The 26,317-nt window shown below is 38.4% G+C and overlaps 1 protein-coding gene across 4 annotated transcripts in view; it reads right to left on the reverse strand.

Moving 5' to 3' along the window:
• The window catches only part of LOC105475154 (Rho guanine nucleotide exchange factor 28), a 311,081-nt gene that overhangs the window by 49,726 nt on the left and 235,038 nt on the right, over window positions 1–26,317 (reverse strand). For all 4 annotated transcript variants that reach the window (XM_011730182.3, XM_071098819.1, XM_071098818.1 and 1 more), the window contains 10 exons: window positions 21,126–21,181; window positions 19,988–20,036; window positions 17,969–18,113; window positions 17,761–17,882; window positions 15,777–15,917; window positions 12,760–13,007; window positions 9,609–9,731; window positions 8,319–8,436; window positions 6,111–6,365; window positions 4,536–4,612 (listed from right to left, as the gene is read on the reverse strand). In XM_011730182.3, coding sequence (XP_011728484.2) covers window positions 4,536–4,612; window positions 6,111–6,365; window positions 8,319–8,436; window positions 9,609–9,731; window positions 12,760–13,007; window positions 15,777–15,917; window positions 17,761–17,882; window positions 17,969–18,113; window positions 19,988–20,036; window positions 21,126–21,181 — 1,334 coding nt within the window. The remainder of the gene's footprint in view (window positions 1–4,535; window positions 4,613–6,110; window positions 6,366–8,318; window positions 8,437–9,608; window positions 9,732–12,759; window positions 13,008–15,776; window positions 15,918–17,760; window positions 17,883–17,968; window positions 18,114–19,987; window positions 20,037–21,125; window positions 21,182–26,317) is intronic.

A 26,317-nucleotide genomic window follows, 5' to 3' on the forward strand; every position in this document is an offset into this window, starting at 1 on the left:
AAGCCCAGAAACTCAGAAGCCCAGCCCGTGGACTATAAAAGATACTAATAGGTGGTAAGACCTTCGACTCCCCAGGCATAACCAATCCTTTTTGCTACTGTCATGTGGGCCACAGCAACAAAATGCCTACAAGTTCTTGCCTCTTCTCACCTAGCAGATGAGCCCTTGGTGGGCAGGAATGGGTCTCATTCATCTTCATGCACCTAGCACATAGCCTTGCATAGAGTAGGCACTCAATAAATGTTGGTAGGACTAGTTTCACATAAGTCCACCAGAGGGTAATAGGAAGAAAGTCTAAAATTTGGCATGTACGCCATGATTAAACCACCTCTTCTATCAGCATCTACTGTGATCCTCCAATGTTCCTTTCTAAACACTGGGGATTGAAAGAGGAACAGCACACTGATGATGCCTGGTAGGTAGATGTAGTTGAAAGAATGGTGAAAAGAATGACTTCAGGATGAACAGTTTGGGGGATAACATGAAGAATTCTTCTTTGGTCTGTGGCTTCCACCACTGTTTACAGAGCTGGTTACAGTGTGTGGTTTTGCTTCACCATCATGGACTAAGCGACACCTTTATCCAGAACAAGCCACAGTCCCCTCACTGCTGACTCCTTAGTGCTGGCTTGTCAGCTTTCCCAGCATCATACAACTTGGCCACATCTGATGCTGTGTGCCATGGTGACCCAGAGTACCTCCTCACCCCATGCTTCTCAGAGTAGCATGAGAGAAAAAAATATGATGAGACAAGACCACTGGTCTATGAGGCCCTGTGCTCAGCCTCTGAAAATGGAAGCAAAAGCAGCCCCGTGGCAGAGTTGTTGGAATACTGCCCTCTCTAATTAGGGAGATCCTTGGAGCATTGGTAATCTGGCTTATTCTATTATGGACCTACTCCCAAGACCTTATCTGTTTCCCTGATTCCATGTGCAGTTTTAGCTTCCTCAGCTGACAAAGTAAACAGCCTCTGTATATAAAAAGGCAGAGTAGGTTTACTTGCTTAAGACATGAGCAAGAGTGAAATTATTTGAACTAGTTGGTTAGTGTTGCAGGGGAGGGGAGGTGGCAGGGTAAGATCTTTTCAAAGTGAAGAACAGGTAAGTGCAAGGAAAGTAACATTCATTCGATCACCATCAGACCAGGGGGCATAGGAACCTGTCCATCGGTATTCATACTAACCACGCACAAACACTGGAGATGAGCAAAAATTCAATTAACTCTCCAGGAATGGAAGTAGCATGTCTGCCTTGGAGGTAGATGTCAAACACTAGTGATGCAAAGGCCTAACCCAGCTTGCAGAGATGTTTTATTTGTGCCACGGCATTTAACAAACAAAGTTTAAAAATAAGTTATCGGTATTTAAATACTAGGGGATATCACTTTTTAAAACCTTTAGATTTCTGGGTTCTTGGGGAAAGCAGAAGATTAGCAATCCTGGGCCCATATTCCCATTTTAAAACACTGGCTATAGCCCAATAATCCCTGCCATCTTTGAGACAGGGCACAGACTCACTTTTCACTACAGTCCCTACAACTTTCTATTGTCTCCTCGCTTCTGACCCTGTCATGTTCACTCAATCACACTTCTGCCCAATCCCTACAGGCATTAGGAGTTGAAGACCTCTAATGTAGGAGAAGAGGAAAGGAACTGCTACGCTTAGCTGTATTGTTACACCGTATCCATTCTGTGCTGATTCTACTATTCAGGGATTCCATTGCGATAAAGACATTTTATTTATTTATTTTATTTTATTTTTATCTTTTGAGATGGAGTCTCACTCTGTCGCCCAGGCTGGAGTGCAGTGGTGCGATCTCGGCTCACTGCAAGCTCCGCCTCCTGGGTTCACGCCATTCTCCTGCCTCAGCCTCCCGAGTAGCTGGGACTACAGGCGCCTGCCACCAAGCCTGGCTAATTTTTTGTATTTTTAGTAGAACGGGGTTTCACTGTGTTAGCCAGGATGGTCTTGATCTCCTGACCTCGTGATCCACCCACCTCGGCCTCCCAAAGTGCTGGGATTACAGGTGTGAGCCACCGCACCCGGCCATGATACAGAGATTTTGAGACTGCTTCCTATTTGGAACTTCAGCTTGCAAGTCCACATGTTCACTATGTCTTGGTTGTTTGCTCCTTTTGAATTTGCCTTCTTTGATGTTCAAGAGATTCCTCCTAGACTCGGTATTCTAAGACTTAGTGAACACATCTACTTTTTCTTACACATTTTGTAGGTTTGGGCTTTGCCCCAATTTCCAGCTGAGTCCTTTATAAAAACAAAGCAAAACTTTCTTGTAGGGACCCACTATTCCATCCTCTTGTTACTTTCAGCTGTTAATCTTCTGGCTATTTCCAAATTAATCACGTCTTCTGTAACATACAGCAAGACAAGCACCTGAGGAAGAAGTTTTTTCTAAAGGGCACAAGGAGTGGAGAATCTCACCTGTACTAGCATGAGGGAAACTTTCTAAAATTCTAGGATGAGAACTAGGAAATCCAGATATCTGTATACCGCTAGCCAAATGCTTCAATTCCCTACAATTTAAACTATAAGATATTGTGACACATGGGCTGTTGTCAGATAGATGTAACTCAGGAGTGTATGAACAGTAGGGTGCACCTGACTCTTCAAGGATAAAATGATGCTTTCTCTTTTGCTCTCTGATACCACCAAGGGCTTAGCTGTCATTTATGAATGCAGCTACCTGTCAGGTTAACATCTTTAAAAAACAGTATCAGTAACATTTTACTGTTGTCCATAGCCAAACACATTCCACCAAGAAGATCTAGGTTGTAACTGTCTTCATTCTCCCATTTGGTGGATTGCATTCCTAATACCCCACTTAATGGTAAATGTGGTCTAAGGGTAGCACAGATAATGCCTCAGGAGGTCATATGAGACAAGAGGGAAAGAATCACATTGCAAGTCATGCTCTAAGTTGAGCATTACAGGATCTGAATCCATATGCTACCTTGTCCTAAAAAACAATGTAGTTGTCTTTATGTTATCTACTTCATGATCAATCAGCAGGACATCTGTCCGGTAATATCATCCAAGAAGCAGAATTTGCTTTTCTTTTAGGTCTTTGGTTTTAAAGAAGCATTGGTTTCTATAAAGATGTGAATCTGTTTCCTCTTCCTACATGGCCCTCACCATCCCACAGGTTAAACAAAATGGTACCCACCTTCCCACTTATTTTCTCATGTTCTTTCAGAGAATCTCTGAGCATCTCAGATAACAGCCTAGAGAAGCCACTGGACAAACCAATAGGTTTTCATGAAATTTGTAATACAGTTCAAATCGATTGGGAACGTAGAGACTTCTTTAAGTCTTCTTATTATCCTCTAGTGTAGCTCTGTGAAAATGTCTTTGACCTTTATACAACTCAACATCATTGTGTTGATGAAAGGGAATGTGCCAAACAGGATGAAGAAGCCTCTCAAGTCAGCCTGCCTAGTACACAGCGGCAGATGAGGCACGGCTCCCACCTCTTTCCCAGAATCTCATCCCTGGATAGACATGCTTCTTTGTTTTCTCTGAACGAGGTAACAGAAGCCACATTAAGCTTTGCATTTGCCAAAATTGATTGGAATTAATGGTATCTGCTAATGGTACCCAAATGTCCTAACATTCAGTGGATGATAAGCACTAGCGTTTTAGGGAGCCACCATTACACTGCCCATATTGCTATTATGTGTCTTGGATTCTTTCCTCCAACGGGGTCTGATGCTCCATGATGCTAACAAGGAATTAACTGGCAATATCGTCCTTCTCTAAGTCCTTTGGACCAATCAGATGCCATGTAGTAAATGTCATAAAATACTGGTTTTATTGCTAGTGTAACTCGACTATACAAAATGTCTTAAATTCTCATTTTATGGCTAGTCTAAGTCTATGTGCTAGAAATTAGATTACTCTAACACACTACAAAAATAGTTTCATACACTGTCTTTAGAAGCTACTATAGTAAAAAGAAGAAAGAATCTTCTCTAAACATTTAAGCATCAGGATGGTATCCCTTGTCTGGCGGAAGGCACATGATGGCAGTCACAGGGTTAGTAAGTGGGAAAGCAGGGCCAATGGCCATGGAGAAAGCCCAGTGCTGGAAGAGATCAGCTGTGCCCAGCATTCACATTTTAGTTGCTGGATCTAAGGGAAGGGGTTTTGGGGCCGAAGGGGCAGGGAAGAGAGGAGTCTGGAGGAAAGACCAAGATAACTAGATGGTATGGGGACATTTGGGAGGCTCAGAGCAGTGCCTGTTCACTAATCACTACTGAAGGACTGCAATATTCTCACAGTTGGTTACGCTGCCGAAACAGCTAAGTACCAGCCCTGGTTGTCATGAAGCAACACTTACCATGCTAATTTAACCTAATGAGATGCTTGTCTCTAAACACTGCAATCACAAATAATAATGGAAACGTAACATAAGCATATACTTCCCTGTGACTATTTTATTTCACTAAGAATTTTAGGCATTTTTCAAGAAAATGTGTGATTAAACCTATTTTTTAAATGCATCACATGGTCATATACTTACAACGGCTGCAAAGATGTATTTCTGGTCTTTTTCTTGTAAAAAGAGCAGCACATCAGTTAGAAGTAGAGCTAGGATATCTTCAAAGAAAAAACATTACTAGTATTAATGAAGCAAACCACAGTTCAAATAAACTTAATAAAAATAAAAAGACTAACATTTAGTCTAAGTATTAAACTTTTATTAAAAAACACCTGTGTTATGATAGCCAAAGATATATGCTATTAACAATTTAATAGAAAGCTGTCTTTAAGTGTGCATGTTTGTGTGTAGCTGTAGGTATAGGTAAATCTCCAGCAAAGTTTAATGTAGTCACTTTCAAAACAGAAGAAAAATACCCATAAAAAAGGAAGTTTTAATAAAATGGAGCAAACTCTTACCTTTGGCAGGAAAAGTGCTGAATTAAAAATGTAAAAGGGCAGCTTCTACCTCAAATTATATATGCCTGCTATTTTCTTTCATCTAGATCTAAGCAAGATTTAGGATTCCGTACTTCCCTTACAAATTGTTCACAAGAAGTCATCTTCATTGCATCCACTGAATAGTCTAACACAAAGTTACCAAACTGATTCTACTAAACAGATAAAGAGCAAATGACTTCGAGCAATAGAATCTACAGGTTGTGGTTAATATTTTTTTCAATACAACATTGCTAGTTGTTGATCAACAAATCCCATTTCAGATATTAGTTGCAACCTCCATCAAAACTTGATCATCCTCCGATGGGTAATAATTTTTGACTAGCTAGAATTTAACAACCTCTTCTTCTCACTGCCTACCTATGGATGTTATTAAGACGAACTGTTAGAAACAGTGGTTCTTAGGCCTGGCTGCATAGTAGACTCACTTGGGGAGCCTTTAAACATCCCATGGGTTTTGGTTTCATCCTCACAGCGATAAAATCAGAATCTCTGGGAGGAGACATGAGCATTCGTAATGTTTTTAAGCTCCAGAGGTGATTCTAGTGTGTGGCCACGGTGAGAAAGCCTGGGTTAGGCAGTGTGACAGCTAATAATGAGTCCTTAAGAAATGGAATTATCTGCTTTAGACTCCTGAACAGAGTCAAGTTCGTGCCAGTTAGCAAACAGTAGCACTGAGGAAGAGCTTAAACCAGTGTCAGCAGGTGTGTGGATGTATTCTATTAGTCAGTAACAAAGATGACATTCAGAGTTCTTTTTATTTCTCCCCTCCATGGTCTGACAGCCCTAGGCTGTGTTGACACACAACAGACCCTAGGTGTGTAGGTGTACTGCCTTGCTTTCAACACACCACAGTTACCAGAATAATTTTTCTGTGCCAACAATTAGCAGAACTCTCAGTTCCTTTGATTTCAGACATCACAAACTTGCAAATTCATAAAATACGTATAAAGGTTTTAGCTTGGGCAACAAACTCCCACCAAAGATTTGTATCATTGGCCAGATTTGCCTACTGAAATTCACAAATCAATCTTTCAACTGACCTGGGGTTTGTGCATGTGTACCTGCAATTCTGAACTGTTTTTCTTTTGAAAATCTGTCCTCTGTTAAATGAATAATGTATATGAAGGGAGAAATTGGTATGGTCGAGCCACAGTACCTTTGAAACGACCTGTAGCAGTTTTCCAGTAAACAAGGCCATCATATAACAGAGTCCTTTCTTCACTCATCAGTGCCTGCTTCCTAAACACATGTCCATTTTTGAGCTTCGTGTATGTTTTGTTTTCAATCTTATTTAGGATCTCAAGCCATTTTTGGTTTTTCTCATATTCATTGACTTTTAAATCCACTGTTGCGATCATGTCTTTAATTAAGCAAAGAGCTTTGCATAAGTCCTTATGTTCTTCGGTTCTTTCTGTGTGGGGAAAAAGAAACAAAAAATATTATATAAATAAACCAGAGTACTAAGGAAGACAATTTTTTCTTTAGTTTAAAAATATAGTTAAATATATTATCTAAACAATAAAAACCCCATAAGAAAAATGTTGGATGAAACTTAAATCCCTAGCCTGGGCAACATGGCAAAACCCTGTCTCTACCAAAAAAGATACAAAAATTAGCCGGGCATGGTGGTGTGAGCCTTTTGTCCAGCTACTCAAGAGGCTGAGGTGGGAGGATAGTTTGAGCCTGGGAGGTAGAGGTTGCAGGGAGCCAAGATTGTACCACTGCATTCCAGCCTACGAGACAGAGCAAGACTCTGTCTCAAAAATAATAATAATAATAATAATAATTAAATCCTATAATATCACTCTGTACCTTCCCCCCACCAAAAAGATGTTAAAATATTTTATTATGAAAGGTTTGCATTATTAAATGTGCTTCAGCTGACAGTAAGATGTCTGAATTCTAGGGATGAGTCTGAGCTTCCCCCTAGGGCAGGAAATGTGTTATATAATAACTTAGGCCTTCCTTCTACCTTCTTAGACGTGGGTAATCAATAATCCCCATGCCAAGTTTCTTAAAACTTAAGCCAGCCATGGGGCCAAGCCAGTAATACTCTGAGTCACACGGTGATATGAACAGCCTCAGAATCACTTATATTCCTTGATCCCTTCCTCCATAAAATAATATTCAAAATCATACTTTATAACTGCATTAGCATAAATCTGAATATATTACTACTATAATTAAACCATTTTCTTTGACCATTTTCTTTAAAATTAAATATTATAATTTCTTTTACCATCAGAAGAAAAAAATGAATTTTTTTCTTCTGATGGGTACCATGAAAATATTTTCTTTTACCAAGTGCTGTGCTAATAGATAAATCAGCCATGCTCATACCAAGAGCAAATAATTATTGATTTCAGTTGTTATTCTTTAAAATACTGGCTACCTGCTCTTGTCTCTAGATTATCTTATGAAAATACTCTGAAGGAGTTTCTGAAGCAGCCTCCTGAGACTCCATATAAAAGTATATTTGGTGATAAAGACCACCTAGTTGATGTTTATTGAGGCGACTGGAACTGAAATGTAATGTTTCATGTCATTTTGTAGTGGAGATAACTGAGGCTCAGTTAATAATTTGCCCAGTGAATGAGTGGCAGAGCTGAGTATATACAATGCAACGCGAGTGTACAATATTCCAAACCCAAGCCCTTTTTAACATAACACGCTACCACCCTAATAATAATCTTTACTCAAGATCAATATGTTAGCTTGAGGATTAGACCATTTTATTTATTCATTCATGGCATTGATGTTTTTATTTATTGATCATCTAGTCTGTACCAGCCATTGCACTAGACATTGAAGACCCAGCTGTAAACCAGACAGACACAGGTCTTGTAGATCCCACAAGGAGCTTACAGACCAGCCATGTGCATTCATAGCTTCTTAAAAGATGCCCATATGTTACTCCCTGGAACTTGATGAATTGACAGGGTCAAAAATAGATCCTTCTTATAATCCCTCTCAACTTAGTAACTGATTTCTTGGGAGAGTTGACATTTCATGATAGGATCAATAGCATGTTTCATCAGACTGTTGTGAAGGTAATAGGAAAATAAGGAAGAGGAGGTAGTAAGAAAGCCCAGTGGTGGGGAAAATAAAGAGGGGAAACGCAGGTTCAAAGTAAGAAGAAGCCAGCTTGGTTTGAGCTACCTGTAGAAATTCAGACTATTATCCATGCTGCAATATAAAAGATAATTTCTAAAAATGAATCCAAATTCTAAGGCTTTAACAGTTTCTCCATCATGAAACTCTTTATGAATCAGAGACCACAAACATTTATGCCTGTTTAGAACACCTCAGCTATGTTTAAAACTAATAAGAGGGGCAAATGTTTATCCCACAAATCACAACTTACCCTTTGTGTACTGCAATATCCTTTCCACCAAGACAGGGTATTTTGTAATACGCTGAGTGACCAACAGAATGCATTCTGGAATTCCTCGGCGTCGAGCCAAAAGATTACTATTTCGGAGCTTAAAAAATATACACATTTTATATACACAAATTCTACCTGTCTTTACTTTTCAGGTGTGAATTTAACAATACAAAGAATCTGAAAGAGTACAATTTTATGCAGACTTAACATTCATTGTTATCAAAATGATGCATTATCACTAATTTAAATTGTATACTTTGTCATAAATTTTAATACCCCAACTCTCCAAGATTTTAAGAAGTTTCAAGTTACTCTGATGTATTTGTAGTTAATTCCAAAAGAAGTTCCAATACTTCTAAGTGTTTTGATTTATAAATAGCGAAATTTTTGAAAAATAATCAGAAATCAAAGTCAGACTTTGAACATCAGTTTGCAGTTTACCATTTGTTTTCCCAACAGGTCTTCCTTCACATTTGCTGTTATTCATTACAGCCCTTAGAGTTCCCTCGAATCAGGACAACTTTTTTTCTAAAAATATCAAAGTATTCCACATAGCATTCAAGTCCTCAACACATATTTATGTGGGAAAAAAGGGAGAAAATCTGGTAGCATTCTTAACATGGCAGATAAAAATTTAGAATCCAGGAAACTTTATAAGACAAATTTCTTCAACAAATAAATCAGCAGAAGAAAAAAAGGGTGGGATAACATTCAAATTAAAAGAGATTTAAGAGATATAACCACCTCACACAATGTATGAACCTTGGTCAGATCCTGATTTAAGTAATCCAATTTTATGAGATAATCAGTGAAATTTTAAGATATCAAAAATTATGGTTAATTTGTATAATAATGTCATAATTTTTAAGTTTTTCATCTGGAGAAAAATATTACAGATGAAATTATATGATGTCATGAATCCACTTCAAGCTAATTCAGAAGTGGAGTAGATTCTGTGTTCATTTTCACTTTGATTTTTCTGATATATAACTTGTCAGGGCATAAAACAGCTTCCTAGTATGTTACAAATATTCTCAGATGGTTGGAAGACATGACCTCACAAATATACAAAAGGAAATGATTTGGGGGCAATATCATTTGAGTCTTCAGAAAAAGAGACTTTACATCTTTGCCACAAACCTTCCACCTCCCTTCTTCCCCTGAAAAGCATCATCTAGCTACGAAATTTGTTTAAATCATTAAGAAACAAGCATAAACTATTTCTCCATGCTGATTTATCACTTTGTAATAAACTTTTAAAATACTTGCCTTAATAAAATTCTGAAACTTTTTATTCTGCTGGAGTTCTTTAAAGAGGTTAACAGCTTCTTTATGATGGCTACAGAATTCTCCATATATATTCTTCATTTTACTTGCATTTTCTTCTGAAAACTGGGAAGAATAGCATTTCAATAATGGTTTGTAAATTTAGTAAGTTCTAAACACACAAAAAATATGCAATTTTCATCTATTTCAAAAGAGTATTTGCAAATAAAAAAATAAACATCATAGAGTTTCTGAACACAATCACTTATCTCCTCAGACATTTTTAAAATTAAAATAAAAGAAAGTTGAGTGGTAAGGGTCAACATAATGTGATATTATATTGAACTAATATAATTATCAAATAGCCAAATAAAAAACATTTGATATATTTTATTCTCTTCTTAGTTTTTAATACAAATTTATCATTTCAATTTACAGTTTTAATACTTTTATAGATTGAAAGAAAAGTATGTGGCAACATTTGGGGGCCTTCAGGAAGGTCTGACACCCTCCCCCCAAAAAAATCACTCATTTGGCATTTACATTGGCTAATGACCATGTCCACAGACTCAGTCCTTAGTAAGGAATTTTGCTTTTTTGTTCACACATTACAAGTAGATCAAGAGCAGGCTATCATCAGCCAAGATGAAAGAGACCAGTGAATAATAAGACTGCCTGTTTATTGGCTAATGAAGAGAAGTGGAGATGTGAGCTGGATGTTTCAATAAGCCTTACCTGTAGAAAAACACCTGTAGAAAATCCACATAGGAATCAACTTAGAATCATAAAGTGGTGTGAAGAGAACTAGCTGAATGACTTGAAAGCCATTTTTTTGGACTGTGATGGCCTTACATGCACATGTACACACTGAAGAGCATTGTAATGGAAACCAGAACACATCCATCCTCTTCAAAGTACTTAAAATTTACATCACAACCTCTTATCTTTTCATCTTTGCTTACATGAATGTGTGGGGCCAATAAGCCTCAAATGATAATTCTTAAACTACTTACAATCATTCAAAAAATTACTTGAGTACAAATCTAACAAAACACATATATGACTCATATAGTAAAAACTATACAATGCCAGTGAAAGATGACAAAAACCTAAATAAATGAAGTGCTATACGATGTACATGGATTAGAAGACTCAAAATAGTAAAGATGTCAATTTTCTCCAAACTGATAGACAGTTTTAATACAATTCTTAACAAAATCCCAGTATGCTTTTTAAAACTATAAATAAGACTATTCTAGAATATATACGAAAAGGCAAAAGAACTAGAATAGCTAAAACAATTTTGGAAAAAATAATACAGTGGAAGGACTCAGTCTTCTAAGATTATATAGCTACAGTTATTAACACTATGGAAAGATAGACCCATAGATCAGCGAAACAAAATAGGAACCCGGATACCCACATGATTTTGACAAAAGTGGAAAAGCAATTAGACAGAGGAAGAACAGCCTTTTCAATGAATGGCCCTGGAGCAACTGGACATCCATAGACAAAAAGAAAAAAAAAAAAAAAAAACCCTCAACCTAACCTAAGTCTTATAACCTGCACCAAAAAAAACTCAAAATGCAACACACACTTAAATGTAAAACATCAAACTGTAAAACTTTTTTTTTTTTCGAGACAGGGTGCCACTTCTGATGCCCAGGCTGGAGTGCAGTGGTAAGATCTTGGCACACTGCAATCTCAACCTCCCAGGCTCAAGAGATCTGCCTACCTCAGCCCACAAATAGCTGGGACTACAGGTGCATATTACCACGCTCAGCTAATTTTTATATTTTTTGTAGAGACGGGGATTCATCCTGTTGCCCAGGCTGGTCTCAAACTCTTAAGCTCAAGTGATCCATCCACCTCAGCCCCCCAAAGTGCCGGGCTTTACAGGCGTGCGCCAACATGCCCAGCCAAAACTGTAAATCCTTTTTTAAAATAGGAGAAAATGTTTGAGACCTAGGGCTAGACAAAGAATCCTTAAACTTGAAACAACAGCACAATTATTAAGAGGAAAAACTAATAAACTAGACTTCATCAAAATTAGCAAATGAGAAGACAAGTTACAGATTTGGAGAAAGTTTGTCAATCACATATCTGACAAGAACTAATGTCTAGAATATGTAAACAAACCTTAATATTCATCAATAAGAAAACAAACAATCCAATTAGAACATGAGCAAAAGACATAAACAGAAATTCCACTGAAAGGGATATACAGATGGCAAATAAGCACGTGAAAAGATATTTAATATCATTAGCCATGAGGGAAGTGCAACTTGAACCATAATGAGGTGACTTTATACCTCTAAAAATAGCCAAAATTAAAAACAGTGGCAATATCAGATGCTGGTGAGGATGTAGAGAAACTGGATTACTTGCACAGTGTTGATGAGAGTGTAAAATGGTACAACCACTCTGGAAAACAGTTAGCAGTTTCTTACAAAACTGAACATACAACTCCCATACAACCCAGAAATTGCATTCCTGGGCATTTATCCCAGAAAAAATGAAAGCTTAGGTTTGCACCAAAAATCTGCACATGAGTGTTCATAGCAGCTTTATTTATAACTAAATAAAAACTGGAAAGCTAAAAACTGGAAACAAGAAGATATCCTTCAATAAGTGAATGAGTAAACGGTGACACATCAATAGCATGGAATACTACTCAGCATAACTCCCCCATTTTCTGCATACAGACCAACAGCTGAATTCCATTGCTGTAAATGACAGGACGAAACAGCTTCAAAAAACAGTACCTTTGGAGAAGATGGCATTCTAGCATCTACCTAGGGAAAGCCATGCTAAAGCAACTGCAGATGGAGCTCCCTGCCTTTCCAAGTGTTGCAGACCACTGTAAAACATGACATTCAGGTGAATTCCTGATTTTTTTCCCCTAAGTGGCCCACTCATTCAATAAATATTTATAGTATCATGCACTGTTCCAGGTGCTGAAATATAGCAGTAATCAAATAGCCAAGAATCCCTGCCTTACTGGGACTTACGAGCTAATGATGGTCAATACATCCTCAGAATGTCACTATGAATGTTTCAAAATAACATTTTTTTACTCTTGTTGATGAAAGGGCAGATTTTGATTCAAATCCCACTTACATCCTAAAGGTCAAGGACTTTAAACTTTTCTTACCTGTTGTACCAGAATATCTCCAATTCGGTCAATCACAAAATTCCTGTCACTGCCGGCACAGGATTCCTGCCTTCGTTCCTTCATACTGTAGAAGAAAAGCCTGTGGATTTCAAGCAACTCATCTAAACAGGGGAAAATTTTATCCACGGTGCTGTGGTCCAGCTGAAGCTCCTCTTTCATGCCTTTCCTGAAGATCTCAGACATGATGAACAGGGTCTGGATGTGATGCATCTCTGTTTGCATTAGCTCTGAAATGTGTGAGCACACATAAGCCTTAAGCTTTAAAAAGCAAGTATCACTATTAAACTAAATTAGTAACTCAACACTATATGTTACACAAATAAAAAATAAATGTTTGAGAATATCAATAATATTCCAATATAAAAGTCAGCCTTAAACATTTCATTCACCCTAAAATATTAAACCATTTTCTTTTATCCAGATATTAAAGAGGATATATATGTCAGGTCCAATATACAAGAATCTAATGTATCTGAAACTCAATAATATAACTAGCTAGGATCTTTAGATACCTTCAGCTAGGAACTAGGTCTTATTCCAACCTGAATGCCCTTTAAAATACAACTTAGTTTGTTGGCTTCCTTTCTTCCTTTCTTTGTTTGTTTGGTTTTTGCATTGAGCAAGAGCACAATTAATTTGGTGAAATGAATGGAACTGAATAAAGGTCTTCAATGCAGAAAACCATAAGTCCTTTCTATTGCAGAATCCGTCTCCAAAATTCCACTTTCTCCAGGGGAAAGCAATGCATCACAACCAATCGAAGGACACCATCAAGAAAGTGGAAAGACAACCCACAGAATGGGAGAAAATATTTGTAAATAATTTATCTGATAAGGAACTTGTATCCAGAATATATATTTTTAAAAATCTTGTAACTCAACAATATAAATAAATAATCAATTCAAAAATAGTCAAAGGATTTGAACAGATGTTTCTCCAAAAGGATATACAAATGGCCAATAAGAACATGAAAAGATGCTCAACGCCATTAGCTATTGGGGACATGCAAATCAAAACCAAAATGAGACATCACTTCACACACATTAGGATAATTATAATAAAAAAGCAATAAACAACTGTTGGTGAGGAGGCAGAGAAACCGGAACCCTCATACATTGCTGGTGGGAATGCAAAATGGTATAGCTGCTTTGGAAAACAGTCTGGCAGTTTCTCAAGTGATTAAACATAAAGCTACGGTAAGACCCCAAAAGTGGAAAAACCCAAAATGTCCATCAACTGATGATTAGATAAACAAACTAGAATATTCGTCATCTATTAAAAGGAATGGTGTACCCGTACGTATTGCGACTAGGATGAACCTTAAAAACAGTATGCTAAGTGACAAAAGTCAGCCACAAAAGACCGCATATTGTACCATTCATGTAGAATGTCTAGAATAGGCAAATCCGTAGAGACAGAAAGTAGATTAGTGTTTGCCGGAGGCTGGCAGAAGGGGTAAATGGGGGGAGTGACTGGTAACATGTACAGGATTTTTGAAGTGATGAAGATGCTCTGAAATTGTGATGGCTACCCAACTTTGTGAATATACTAAAAACTACTAGATTGTGTACTTGTAAAGGAGTGAATTTTGAGCAGGTGAATTATACCTCAATTTTTAAAATGCATCAGGAGAGAAAATAACAACTCACAATTTACAGGTACACCAAAAGTACTAGTTGCACATTAATGAGTATTTCCAAACTTACTGCAAGTTTTGGGAAAGAACCTTAAATATCAGCCATGGAGAGACAGCAAGTCTAAACATAGCTTTAATATTTTATCAAAAATAAAAATTTCTTTAATTAGAAATTCACTAACTTTGAATTATTATTTCCTATCATGTTTTTAGTGCCTACTCTATGCTAAGCACTTACCTATATCATTTCATTTAATCTTTTAACCCATTAATACATTATGACCCAGAAAATAGGAATGATTTTCCTCATCTTGAAAAGAGAAACAGTGAGGAAGAGAGGGTAAAGAATTCGCCCAGGAACACAAGCCTTTCTGACACAAAAGGCCATGTAATAATTCATTCCAATGGGTTAGATTATTTTTAATAATATGAAATTGAGAGGTAAATGAAGAAAATTGACAGAATATAAATTGCCTAAGAAATACTAAAAGGGACAGCATCTTCCTTTCCAAAGTAACTCACACCTACACAGCTCTTGACAGATTTCTAAGCACACTCGTACACCATCTCACCTCATGTCCATAACCACCACCTGAGGCAGGTGACAAGGTATCCTAACTGCCTGTGGACTTTGGGGCCCATATTCGCATACACAGGATTAGTGAAAAGACCCAGTGTTATCTTTAAAGTAGGGCATCTTCTTGGAACCACATTTTGGCATCTACTTTGTACTTGAAATTTTTCAAAGTTTCATTTTTTTCCTAGTCTACAATTTAACTTTCCCCAATCCAGAATGCCTTCATCCCAAATAGCATGACAAAATACAGTCTCACCACAGCTGAATTCTGTACTCAGGATGGCAGCACACAGTCAAACCCTGCCCTAACCCAGGTGCAGCTACTCGGACTGCCCCTGGTCTCTGTGAATGGCTGGTGTATGCAGCCAAACTGGAAAGCCATATGCAATAGCCCTACATTAAAATATGTGAAGGTGTACTGCAGTTCTTATATAGAAGAGGTAAGAGTATAGGCCAAACCGAAGTAAACTTGAAAGGAATATGGGAAATAACATTTGCTCTGTGCCAAATACATATTATACCTCATTGCAATCTCAAAACGGTATTTAAAACCTGAGTATTATTAGGTTATTGCAAAACTGATTGCGGTTTTTGCTATTAATATTATCCTCTTTTTACAGATGGAGAAACTAAGGTCGAGGTGATTTAAATAATTTGTCTGTGATCAGGTAAACAGCAAATGATAGAACTGGGATTTTACCCAACTCTGTACAGTTGCAAATTCCATGTTCTGTTCTCTGCACCATACTGCTTCAACCCAAAAAGCATATTTGAAATGCTTACCAAAAATGACATCCTGTCTTTTGATGACATCCTTCTCCTGCCTATTACAAAATGAGGGATCCACCACAAGACTCCAAGATTCTGCTTCAAACTCCTGGGCATCACTGCTGAGGTCACTCCACAGAGAAGAATCCACAACATCTAACGTGTGTTTAGAAAAGAAAAGCCAGAAGTATAATAACGCAGCACAAATACACCTTCGTAAGTCTACGGATTCCTCACCCTAAATAAATCTGCTATGAACATGGAAACTATTAAACCAAAATATATTAACATGGAGTGAAACCCCTTTTTTTTTTTTTTTTTTTTGAGACAGAGTCTCTCTCTGTCGCGCAGGCTGGAGTGCAATGGTGCGATAGCTCACTGCAACCTCCGCCTCCCAGGTTCAAGCAATTTGCCTGCCTCAGCCTCCTGAGTAGCAAAGATTACAGGCATGTGCCACCACACCTGGCTTAGTTTTTATATTTTTGGTAGAGATGGGCTTTCACCATGTTGGCCAGGATGGTCTTGAACTCCTGACCTCAAGTGATCCGCCCGCCTCAGCCTCCCAAAGTGCTAGGATTACAGGCCTGAGCCACTGTGCCCAGCCAGAGTAAAAACTTCTTAAAACTGGACTGATGAAATGGTCCAAATTAAGACAGCTTTCATGAACGCAAAGAAAAATCAGATATTTAAAAAGAGTGATTGTTTATATGAAGGAAAAAAGACATTTGAAGATTATTTTGCTTGTTTTGGCCTGCTCTATTTTAGTTTTATTTTTGGTAACCTACAGAGTCCATAATGTGTGTACACAATCTTGAACACATGAACTTCTTCTGCTCTGGGTTATTTTGCACCGTTTACTAAAATCTGAATTGTGTACTCATCCATTTGGTTTGCTCTTGACTTGCTAAGACACAAAGCAGTAAGTACTTGAGTCACAAATGAGTGCAGATTTTTCTGATAAAATTACAAACAAACCACACATACATACATGCAACCCTCCCCCACCACTCCCCCCATACACACTCCTCAGGAAAACTAAACCCTATTTACCCAACGGCACTCATTAGAGAAGTTCCAGCTCCGAGCAGTACAAATGAGATGACAATGAATTTAAAGACTTAAGATTAAAATAAAACAGATTCCTGGGGCAGAGTCCACTCCTCTCTCTTGTCACTACTCTCTTTCCATTTGTTTTTCCTTCTTACTGGTGCAGCTTGGATACAAAAACCAATTTCCTAGATTAAGTACTGCCCTATAAAATACGCTTTAAAAAAATGCTTTAATGGCTGGGCACAGTGGCTCATGCCTGTAATCCTAGCACTTTGAGAGGCCGAGGCAGTTGGATCACCTGAGGTCAGGAGTTCAAGACCAGCCTGGCCAATGTGGTGAAACCCCATCTCTACAAACAATACAAAAATTAGCTGGGGGGGAGGGGGGATGTGCACCTGTAGTCCCAGTTGCTCGGGAGGCTGTGGCAGGAGAATCGCTTGAACCTGGGAGCTGGAGGTTGCAGTGAGCCGAGATCATACCACTGCACTCCAGCATGGGCAAGAGTGAGACTCCATCTCAAAACAAAATGTTTTTATTCCCCTAGGAGGCAACAGATGGGGTAAGTATCTCAGAGATCCAAAGAAGACCAGTCTCAACTAATTAAAGTATGTTTTGATATAGGATCCTATTCCAATTCATCAATGGCTAGAAAACATTTTTAATAATAAGCACATAATATATTTCATTCTCCTCATTATGCTTGTGACATTCTTTTAGTAATATGTCTATTTAAAATTTACATCATATTTCCTTGGTCACTATCTGGTTGTCTCCTCTGGGGCTAAATTTTCATTCTTTTAAAAAGTAGAACCTGTACCAAAGAGATACCCTGAAACAGACTTCATTGAAAAAGAAAAAAAAAATGCTTCAATCTTATTTCCTTCAGAAAATATCCTTTTGGCAAATGCTAACAAAAACACAAATAAATGGAAGTGTGTCTTCTCCTCACCTTCCATTATGAAAGACTCTGTAGAGGGAGAAGAGCCCATGGACTGTAGCAGCTCATCAGAATGAGACCTGCTTCTGCAGCTGTTACTGTCACTCTCAGACTCCAAGGATGTGGCTGACCTCCTGAAGTTAGGAGAGAGGGAGGGGAGCAAAGTTAGCCCCAGCAGCCTCTCTGAGCCATTAACACGTAAAAACACACTCAGCCTTACCTTTCCAAGGTGGTGCCTGGAACACTTCTGGACAATGGATGAGCGTGTCCCGCAGTCTCCCTCTTTCCAGTCGGCAATCCAACAGGCATGGAGGAAGAAGGGTGCAAGGAGAGACCAGGCTGTGGGATGTCTCTAAATGAAGAATCTGGAAATCGGAACAGATGCTTCATGTGGTTTCCAGGTCAGTAATTACAAGTAAAAGTAGTCACTTAAAAGCCAGAAAGCTAAACCCTGCAATGACCACTTGTAATCTGTCGCATGCTCTGCCTTAAAACCAGTCTCCCTGCTACATCCTGACCCTTGCTCCTAGTGTCCCTTTCATTTGACACCCTCCTGACACCCATGCAGCAGGCCTACTTCCGCATCTCCACTTGGAGACTGTGGGTGTTTTGGATTGCACAAACAAACAAGACAATGGAATGGAGAAATACTGCGCCAGCTTTCCCATAAATCACTGCTTGTACTCCTTGGAGCCAGCTTTAAATAGTTGCAAGGTGTTATTAGTACTGTTACTGAATGCATATTGTGTGTATAAACAAGCATCCACACACGGAGAACACATCAATGGAATGGAATGATGCTGGAGAGCCTATTCTTCACGGTATAAGAATCTCAGGCAAATGAAACCTGCAAGCCAAGCTGGGCTATTCTCTCTCACACATGGAAAACTAAATAGGGCTTCTGTATTTTTCTGGTCAGTTCTAAAATATTCTGGGCAGAGATGCATTTACATTTGATGTGTACTATAAATGACTCAGAAGACATTTCAGTCCCATATTACAGCTGTGTAGCATATACATTCTCAAGCAAAAGGGGAAAAATACTAACATAGATCCCAGACATTACAAACCATTTTACACATGCATAAGTTAGTTTTATTCTTACAACTCCCATGTGACGAGGAGTAATACATGGTATTTCATCAATTCTAATATACTATTTTCACATTTAACCCTATGAAAATGAGAAGCCCCTTATAACTAACATCATCAAAGAGACTTTTGGGGTCAAGGCAAAAGAGTGATGTGACAGCTGTTACTACCTACACCAACTTAACCTAATATAACGTTACACCCAATAGCATGTTACCACAAATTTGCATGCCTAATTGTCCCCTGATTAAAGTGGTTTTAAAATATCAGTCACACTTTGTTACATGGAAATGAAAAGTTACTATGCACTTAAAATTCCTGCCACATGTCAAGCAACACAACTTTACGCAGAAGACATCACAAAATCTCTCACAATAAAGCAAGAGATTTTCCAGTTTAGGAGACATTGGTGTGATTGGTTCTTGTATGCAATGTAAAGAACTGTCAAAGGGCACCAATTATTTTCAAGAGAAACTGCTTAAATTTCAGCAATATACACTTCAGGAAAAACACAGCCACCGAATTTTAAAATATGCAAACAAAACTCCAGCATGCCTTGAAATTTCACGGTCATTCTAAAGGTGCTAATGAGATCATAGCCTCAAGCACAGCTAATGAAACACCAGGTAACTATAATAATGAACAATAGAAACTGATAAGAATCTATAGACTCCAAATTTGAAGATTTTTTCCATCAAACATTGCAATTCTTAAGAAGAATGTGGTGTGTATTTGTATAGACAAATATATTACTGCAATATTACTATACTATGCTACTGCTAGGAAAACAAAGTAATGTACATTTCATGTAGTATTTCTCTTTTCCTCGAAGGATTATTAATACATCAGCAGAGCATATTCCACTAGACAGCATCTTAGAATTGAAGCAACATGGTAATACCTTCTCCTTATAGCCTTCCCTAATATAAAAGATCATATGTACATACAACACAAAAGTTCTTAGGCTGGGCTAGAAGTTGATAGCCTTCTTGACCACTTTATAAAACTAAAAATTATGCCAAGCATATGTTATGAAAGAAGAAATAACTGGATAAATGAGAAAACAAAAGGAGATATTTTTATAATGGAAAAATGTGTAGTATGTATTAAATTTTTTAAAGTTCTTGTCGTTTTCCACATCACTTACTTCCAAGGATGGTCTGTGGTTTGTTCTTGTTATGTTTCTCTTGGAATTTCTGGTAAAGAATATTAGAAACACATAAAGTAAGATCAAAGTATCACTGGACTGCAAGAATATCCACATAGTTACACAGAACAGGATTCTTATCTACATCATTTTTGTTATTTTATTTCTAAGAGGAATTCAAAGCGAAATACATTAAATGCAATGAAGAGTAAAATGTGATAAAACGTGCAAGTTATAATGAAGGGGGCCCCAAGAACACGTGCCTTGCCTCCTGAACACTCCTGGCTTCATTAAAAGCCTCGGGGAACCAGAAGTCTCCAGCTCACGTGTCCAGACCCAGGCTGAAAGTTCCTATCAATGCTGCCTTTCTCCTTCTTGTTTCTTTGTACCTCCTGCTATCCTTCCTAACTATAGGAGACAACCACCTGGAGCATTGAAATGTCACCTTCAAAACAGCCCTCAACTCTGTAATCTGACACAATATGTGTTCCTATCGACACAGAGGTTTGCAACTGCAAGTTTCCCCCTGAAGGATCATCATGCTCACTCACGTGCATCTGTGACATGACTACTGAGTGGGAAAGAAAGGAACAGAATCACAGACACCTTCACCTACTCAAGCCCATTCCCAACTACAAAGGACATTCTTCTAGTCCAGTGGTTCTCAAACTGAGGTCTCAGAACCAGCAGCAGCATCATTACCTGCAAACTTGTTAGAAATGCACATTCTCAGGCCCCACCTCAGATCTATGGAATCAGAAATTCTGGAAGTGGGGCCCAGAAATCTGTGTTGTCACAGGTCTTCCAGTGATTGTGAGGCTTTCAGACATTTGTGACTTCCTACTCTGCTCTTCATTTGCATGTACCCAGGGCTTGCACTGGTAAACCAAGCAGGTCTCTACAGAAAGCCTAACCTAGCTACAGCATATAACACAAATATCTGGACTTGAGCTTTCCTTCCATTTCTAACAGTGTACAGTTAAGCAAATAACTATACACTTTGAGCACATGTTATATTATTGCTATCATGATCGTTTTAGAAATAAATCTATAGACGGCAATAAAAGAGTAAAAGCTCAAATAGATACTATGAAGCAACCATGCTAGATACAATATTCACAGATTACTGAGCAATTACCTTGGTGCATGGAGGCGCAGCATCTTTACAACCCTTGTGCACATTTGCATTACAGTCTGAAATAAAGGGAAAAGATACAAAAGCATCCATCTTACTTAATTAGTCTGAAATTAATAAGACTGCATCATGCTTTTACTGGTCATTATAAAAATAACACATAAACATTACAGATATCTGGAAAACTGAAGAAGGAAAGACAAATATTTAAATCACAGGTATCCTCACACCTCAAGCACAAGCAGACTGCTATTATTTTAATCTCTTTGGCGATATTTCTCCCCATATGCACAGGATCTTATCAATTACTAAATCTGGAGTTAGGAATGACATATACTTCTGCGAAGCTTCTGTGTCTCCCTGAGAACTCACTTCCTATTACATGTTTTACATTGCATGGGATTTCTGACACCTGGCTGGTAGTAACTCCCCACTCCCACATTGGGTAAAATGCCTATCACAACCAGAAGAAAGAAACTCTTAATGCTGGAAAAAAAATGTATTGTGAGGTTTTGGCAAGAATTCCTACTAACTAGAAGTTTTAAGTAGTCTAATTAAATGAGAAATGTTAGCCCTGTGCCCATTGTTTTATATCATAAAAGATCCCATGTTTTATATCATAAAACAATGGACACATGTCATAAAACAATGTCATCTCACTGGAAGAATGTAAGGGAATGTAAGAATGTAAGGGAATACTTTCCCTGCCCCTTTCTGCCCACGAACACAGACACTGAGGCTGTCCTCATGGAAAGCTCCACTGTATGGGCACTGGTTGCTGCCAGGGTGCTGTCTTTGGGTCCTTTCCCCTCCCACCTCCACATCACCACCCCCCACATACTGTAGCATAGACGGAGGAGCCTGGGTGCACTGGAAATGTATGCAGAAGGAATCCTTCTGTGGGAGTGGAAGATCCCATGTTGGTCCATCAAAGCCACACTGCATAAGTGCCACTGACCCACTGAGAACTGGGCAGGAAGCTGAGCCCTACAACTGTCCTCAGGCTGCCGGTCTGAAGAGGCATTTCAGTCAACACGCCAGTGGCCAGCAAGCAGGGCCCAAGGCTAATCTATGCATTGGCCCGGCTGATAAGTATCAGATTCAGACAGCCCTCTCCTCATGGCAGAGTGAGTAAATAATAGAGAAAATGTAGACGCCGTAAGATACCACAGAACAAAGTTACACCAACAACTCACCAGAAGAAGCAGCCACTGAATACTAGATCCAGAAATAGGAAAGAAACTTTAGATACCTGAAAAATTGTTCTTGATAAGAGGCAGAAGACGGGGGCCTCAGTAAAATAGAATGAAAGGGCATGAAGGGAGAACAGGATGTGAGACTTGGCCTGCAGGAGGAGAGGAAAACAGAGCTTCGTGAGACAGGCAAGGACTGCAAGGAAGGGAAAGAGACAAGAGCGCAATCTGAACTGAATTGAGAAGAATCTGTGTGGTGCAGACATCAAAACCAAGCTATGAAATTACACTGGAAAGCCTCCCTCCAGAATGTGGAGAAGAGGAAGGGTATAATTATCAAATAGACGTCATACAAACAACATAGACAGCAGAGTTCACACTTACCCAAGGAAGAGATCAGAAAAATTAGATCAGAAGCAGTGACAAAGCCACCATAGACAAGAATTCTATAAAGCTGAAAAAGCACCCAAAACGACACATCGAAAATTCTCACTGTTTCCTAAGAAAAATAATTAAATGACACCTATACTATAGACACATCTTGACAATATCCATATGATTAAAAAATGAAAAGTCCTCAAGCATAAGGCAGAAAATGAGGGTTATCAACAAAGGAACAGGGTCAGGTTGGCCCTAGACTTTTCCACTATGATAATAAATGCCCAAATCTATTGCAGCAATGTTGGCAAAGCAACGAAGGGAAAAGACTTTGGTCTAAGAATTTATTTAACTAGGTAAGTTGTTTTTCTTGTGTGGAAAAAAAAAAAGAAAAAAGAAGATATGTCCCTTGGTACACAAAGTTTCAGATCGACAGATCACTCCTATTTTAGCCTCTTGAGGACAGAATCAAAATTAGGAGTTCAAGAAGGATTCACTGTAGTTTTTCTGTTTTTTAAAGAAAAAAAGTGAGCAGTAAAACAAGTTAAACTAAAAATCCCATCTAAAAAGTTGTAGGTAGAGACAGTTGAATAAAAATGTCAACTTTTTTTGAAACAGAAAATTATACTTGAAAGATTAAACATAATAATCTTAAAAAGAGAATACTTTAATAATTAATTCAGTGTATTAACAGAGGCTGGGTGGGGGAGAATAAACATAAGGGAAATAAAAAAGTATTAAATTAGTAGCCTTCCACAGCCTTAAAGCTACCATTAGTTGATATTAAAAGAGCATATCTTGCCAAATCCCTGGAGAAGACAAAAGCAAACACCACATGGTCTAAATAGCTAAACTAGACATCAAGGAAAACAGCAAAGACCTATAAAAGATATGTTGGTAGCAGTAAAATTAAATGTAAAATTTTAAAAACCCTGTTATAAAACAAGGTCCTTCAGCTACATTGTAGATTATGCCTAGCTAAATTAAAGACATGCACCTCAAATCGAAAACACTGAAATAGTTGAGAGAAATACAAACAAATGGAAAGCAGGAGGAATATTAAGTTCAGACAAAGTAAAATTAAATGCAAAAGGCATCTAATGACATTAGAAGGATAACTTTATGTTAAGGTTAAATCTACAATGAAGGTATGATATATAAATTTCTGTGTAACAGATAATGTAACATCAAAATAATAGCCAAGAAACTTATTTATAAGCAAGGGGAATTTTATAGAAATAGAATTGTGTGGAAAATTAGCAACTCAGGCTTTAACAGAGGAAAATTACACAAGAATTTTGAATACTTATGCAATACTATGTGTTGTTTTATATCATATCTTGCTTTAAGATTAGGAATATTAACCTTCACAATTAAAAACAAAAATGCACCCATGGAAAAAGATTATTTAACCAAAACAGCAGAGGCTGTACGTGTCATATTTGTAGTGCTCAATGGAAAAACCTTAATGTGAATAAGCAAAGTTTAAACCACCCTCTCCCCCGCCAAAAAGAAATGCTGTAAATTTTGAAATTACTTCTAAAAAAATTGTGGGTAAAAGAGGAAATCAAATATACACTTTGACCTACTCATCTGATTCTATAATTTAATCTTAGGCAATTGCCAAATATGTGGACAATCATATGTGTGAAAGAATGCTCATTGCCAAATTATTTATGTTGTTTAAAAAATTAGGAAAAAATTAAATGTTCAAAAACAAATAATTAAAAACATTTGATGTCAGCATCAAATGAAACAGCATTAAAAGCTCACATATAGCCGGGCATTGTGGCATGTGCTGTAGTCCCAGCTACTCAGGAGGCAGAGGCAGGAGAATCGCTTGAGCCCGGGAGGCAGTGGTTGCAGTAAGCCGAGATTGCACCACTGGACTCCAGCCTGGGCAACAGAGCAAGGCTCTCATAATTTTTTATGGTTATAAGGAACTCCCTTAAAATATTAATAGTCTTTAAGTGGTAATATTATAAATAACAAGTTTCTGCTTAAACCTTGTAACCTCTATGAATACTATTCCTTTATTAAGAAATGACTGTTTTTAAAGCTAAATGTATCCTATGTACTTAATTTCCATCACATTCACTCAACTCAATGAACTACAAAAGTTTCCCTTTCAGTGAGCCCTGGCTCCCTAGGCTTTACTGGTCGCCAGCTCTGCATGAGTGATTCGGGACCAGCTTTGTGAGAGCTGCTGTAGGGGCTACACGGGAGTCACCATGTGATTAGGGCCCTAAAATAACTTTGTTTCTTTTAATAGTTAAAACCCAAGGAGACTGTACATAATCCAATTTTAAATGGATATGAAAGTGACAGGCAGGAGTTTGGGCCACAGTGGTCAGGGAAGACCTCCAATGAGGAGGTAAAATACCAGGATCTATGCAGAGGGGTGGGAGAAACTGAGAGGAAGGAGATGATCACAGGCAAAACGGCAACGGCAGGAAATCACCTGCAGTGGGAGGAAAGGGCAACGGAACTGGCAGGGCCTGACTGTAAACTGAGGCTGAAGGGGGCCTAGGGGTCTAATGAGCAGGTCACAGACGAGGGAACCAAATGCCCATGGGAAGAGCTCGGACTTAGCCCAGTAGACAACAGAGGTCCTTAAGTTTATGTGGGCTGATGAAAGTGGTATTTTATAAAGATTACTGTGGGAAAAGTACGGATCATAAATTGTAGATGAACATATCTGGAAAGGAAGAAACTAGCACAGCTCCCTCCCAGCATTCTAGAAGACGGTGATGAGAATCTCCCAGAGTGGCAACAGTGAGAAGGGAAAGAAAAGAGTGACTGCGCGACATTGACAGGAGGGACAAGAGGGCAGTGGAATCAAAGCAGCCAGGGTTGAAGCTTGTGATGCCGGGAGCACGAGCCCAAGGATGGCCTGTTGGGCGTGGACTTTGAGGTCGGTTTTAGACACGGTGGGTTTCGGAGACGATGAAATCTCTGAGTGATGATTCCCACACATGATCTTTCTACGAGCTCCTGTGCCTGCCACAGTCTTAGTTTATACCTGTAGTTTTTACCATAATTCTCAAAAGGGGCCATAAATTACACAGGTACTCAGCCTCTGGGCAACTGAACATGGAAATACAAAGTGAGGAAAGAAGATATTAATATAGGAGTAATAGGTCTAAATATGATATTTTAGAACATAAGATTGGATGACTATACTTAGGAACAATCAAGGAAAAACGAACAAGTGCCCAAGAACTAAGTTCTGAGCGTACCCAGTATTAGGGAAAAGGAGACAACCCAGGTGGTAAAAGAGAAGAGTAGTGTGCCACGGAAAAGAAGAAACATCCCTGAAAGGAGAGATGTCACCCTGGAAACAAGAGACCAGTGAGTCTGAACAATGAGGAAAGACTCAGACTTGACTAGAGAGTGACTCTCACTTTCCATCAAAAGCAGAACTTCTGCTAAGCAATATGCACAGAGGTGAAAATGCAGATGGTTAATGAAGAAATGGCAGGGACAGGCTTAAAAGCAGTGGGTGGAGATTATCCAACTTGAGGAGTCTGTCTTTAAACAGGGAAGGGAAAGGTCTTGGGTATGGCCAGGGATGCATCGAAGGGCTCAAGTCCACAAGTCCACCCACAAGGATGGAACAACAAC

The sequence above is a fragment of the Macaca nemestrina genome, chromosome 6 (genome assembly GCF_043159975.1).
Source record: "Macaca nemestrina isolate mMacNem1 chromosome 6, mMacNem.hap1, whole genome shotgun sequence".
In the NCBI taxonomy this organism is placed as follows: Eukaryota; Metazoa; Chordata; class Mammalia; order Primates; family Cercopithecidae; genus Macaca; species Macaca nemestrina.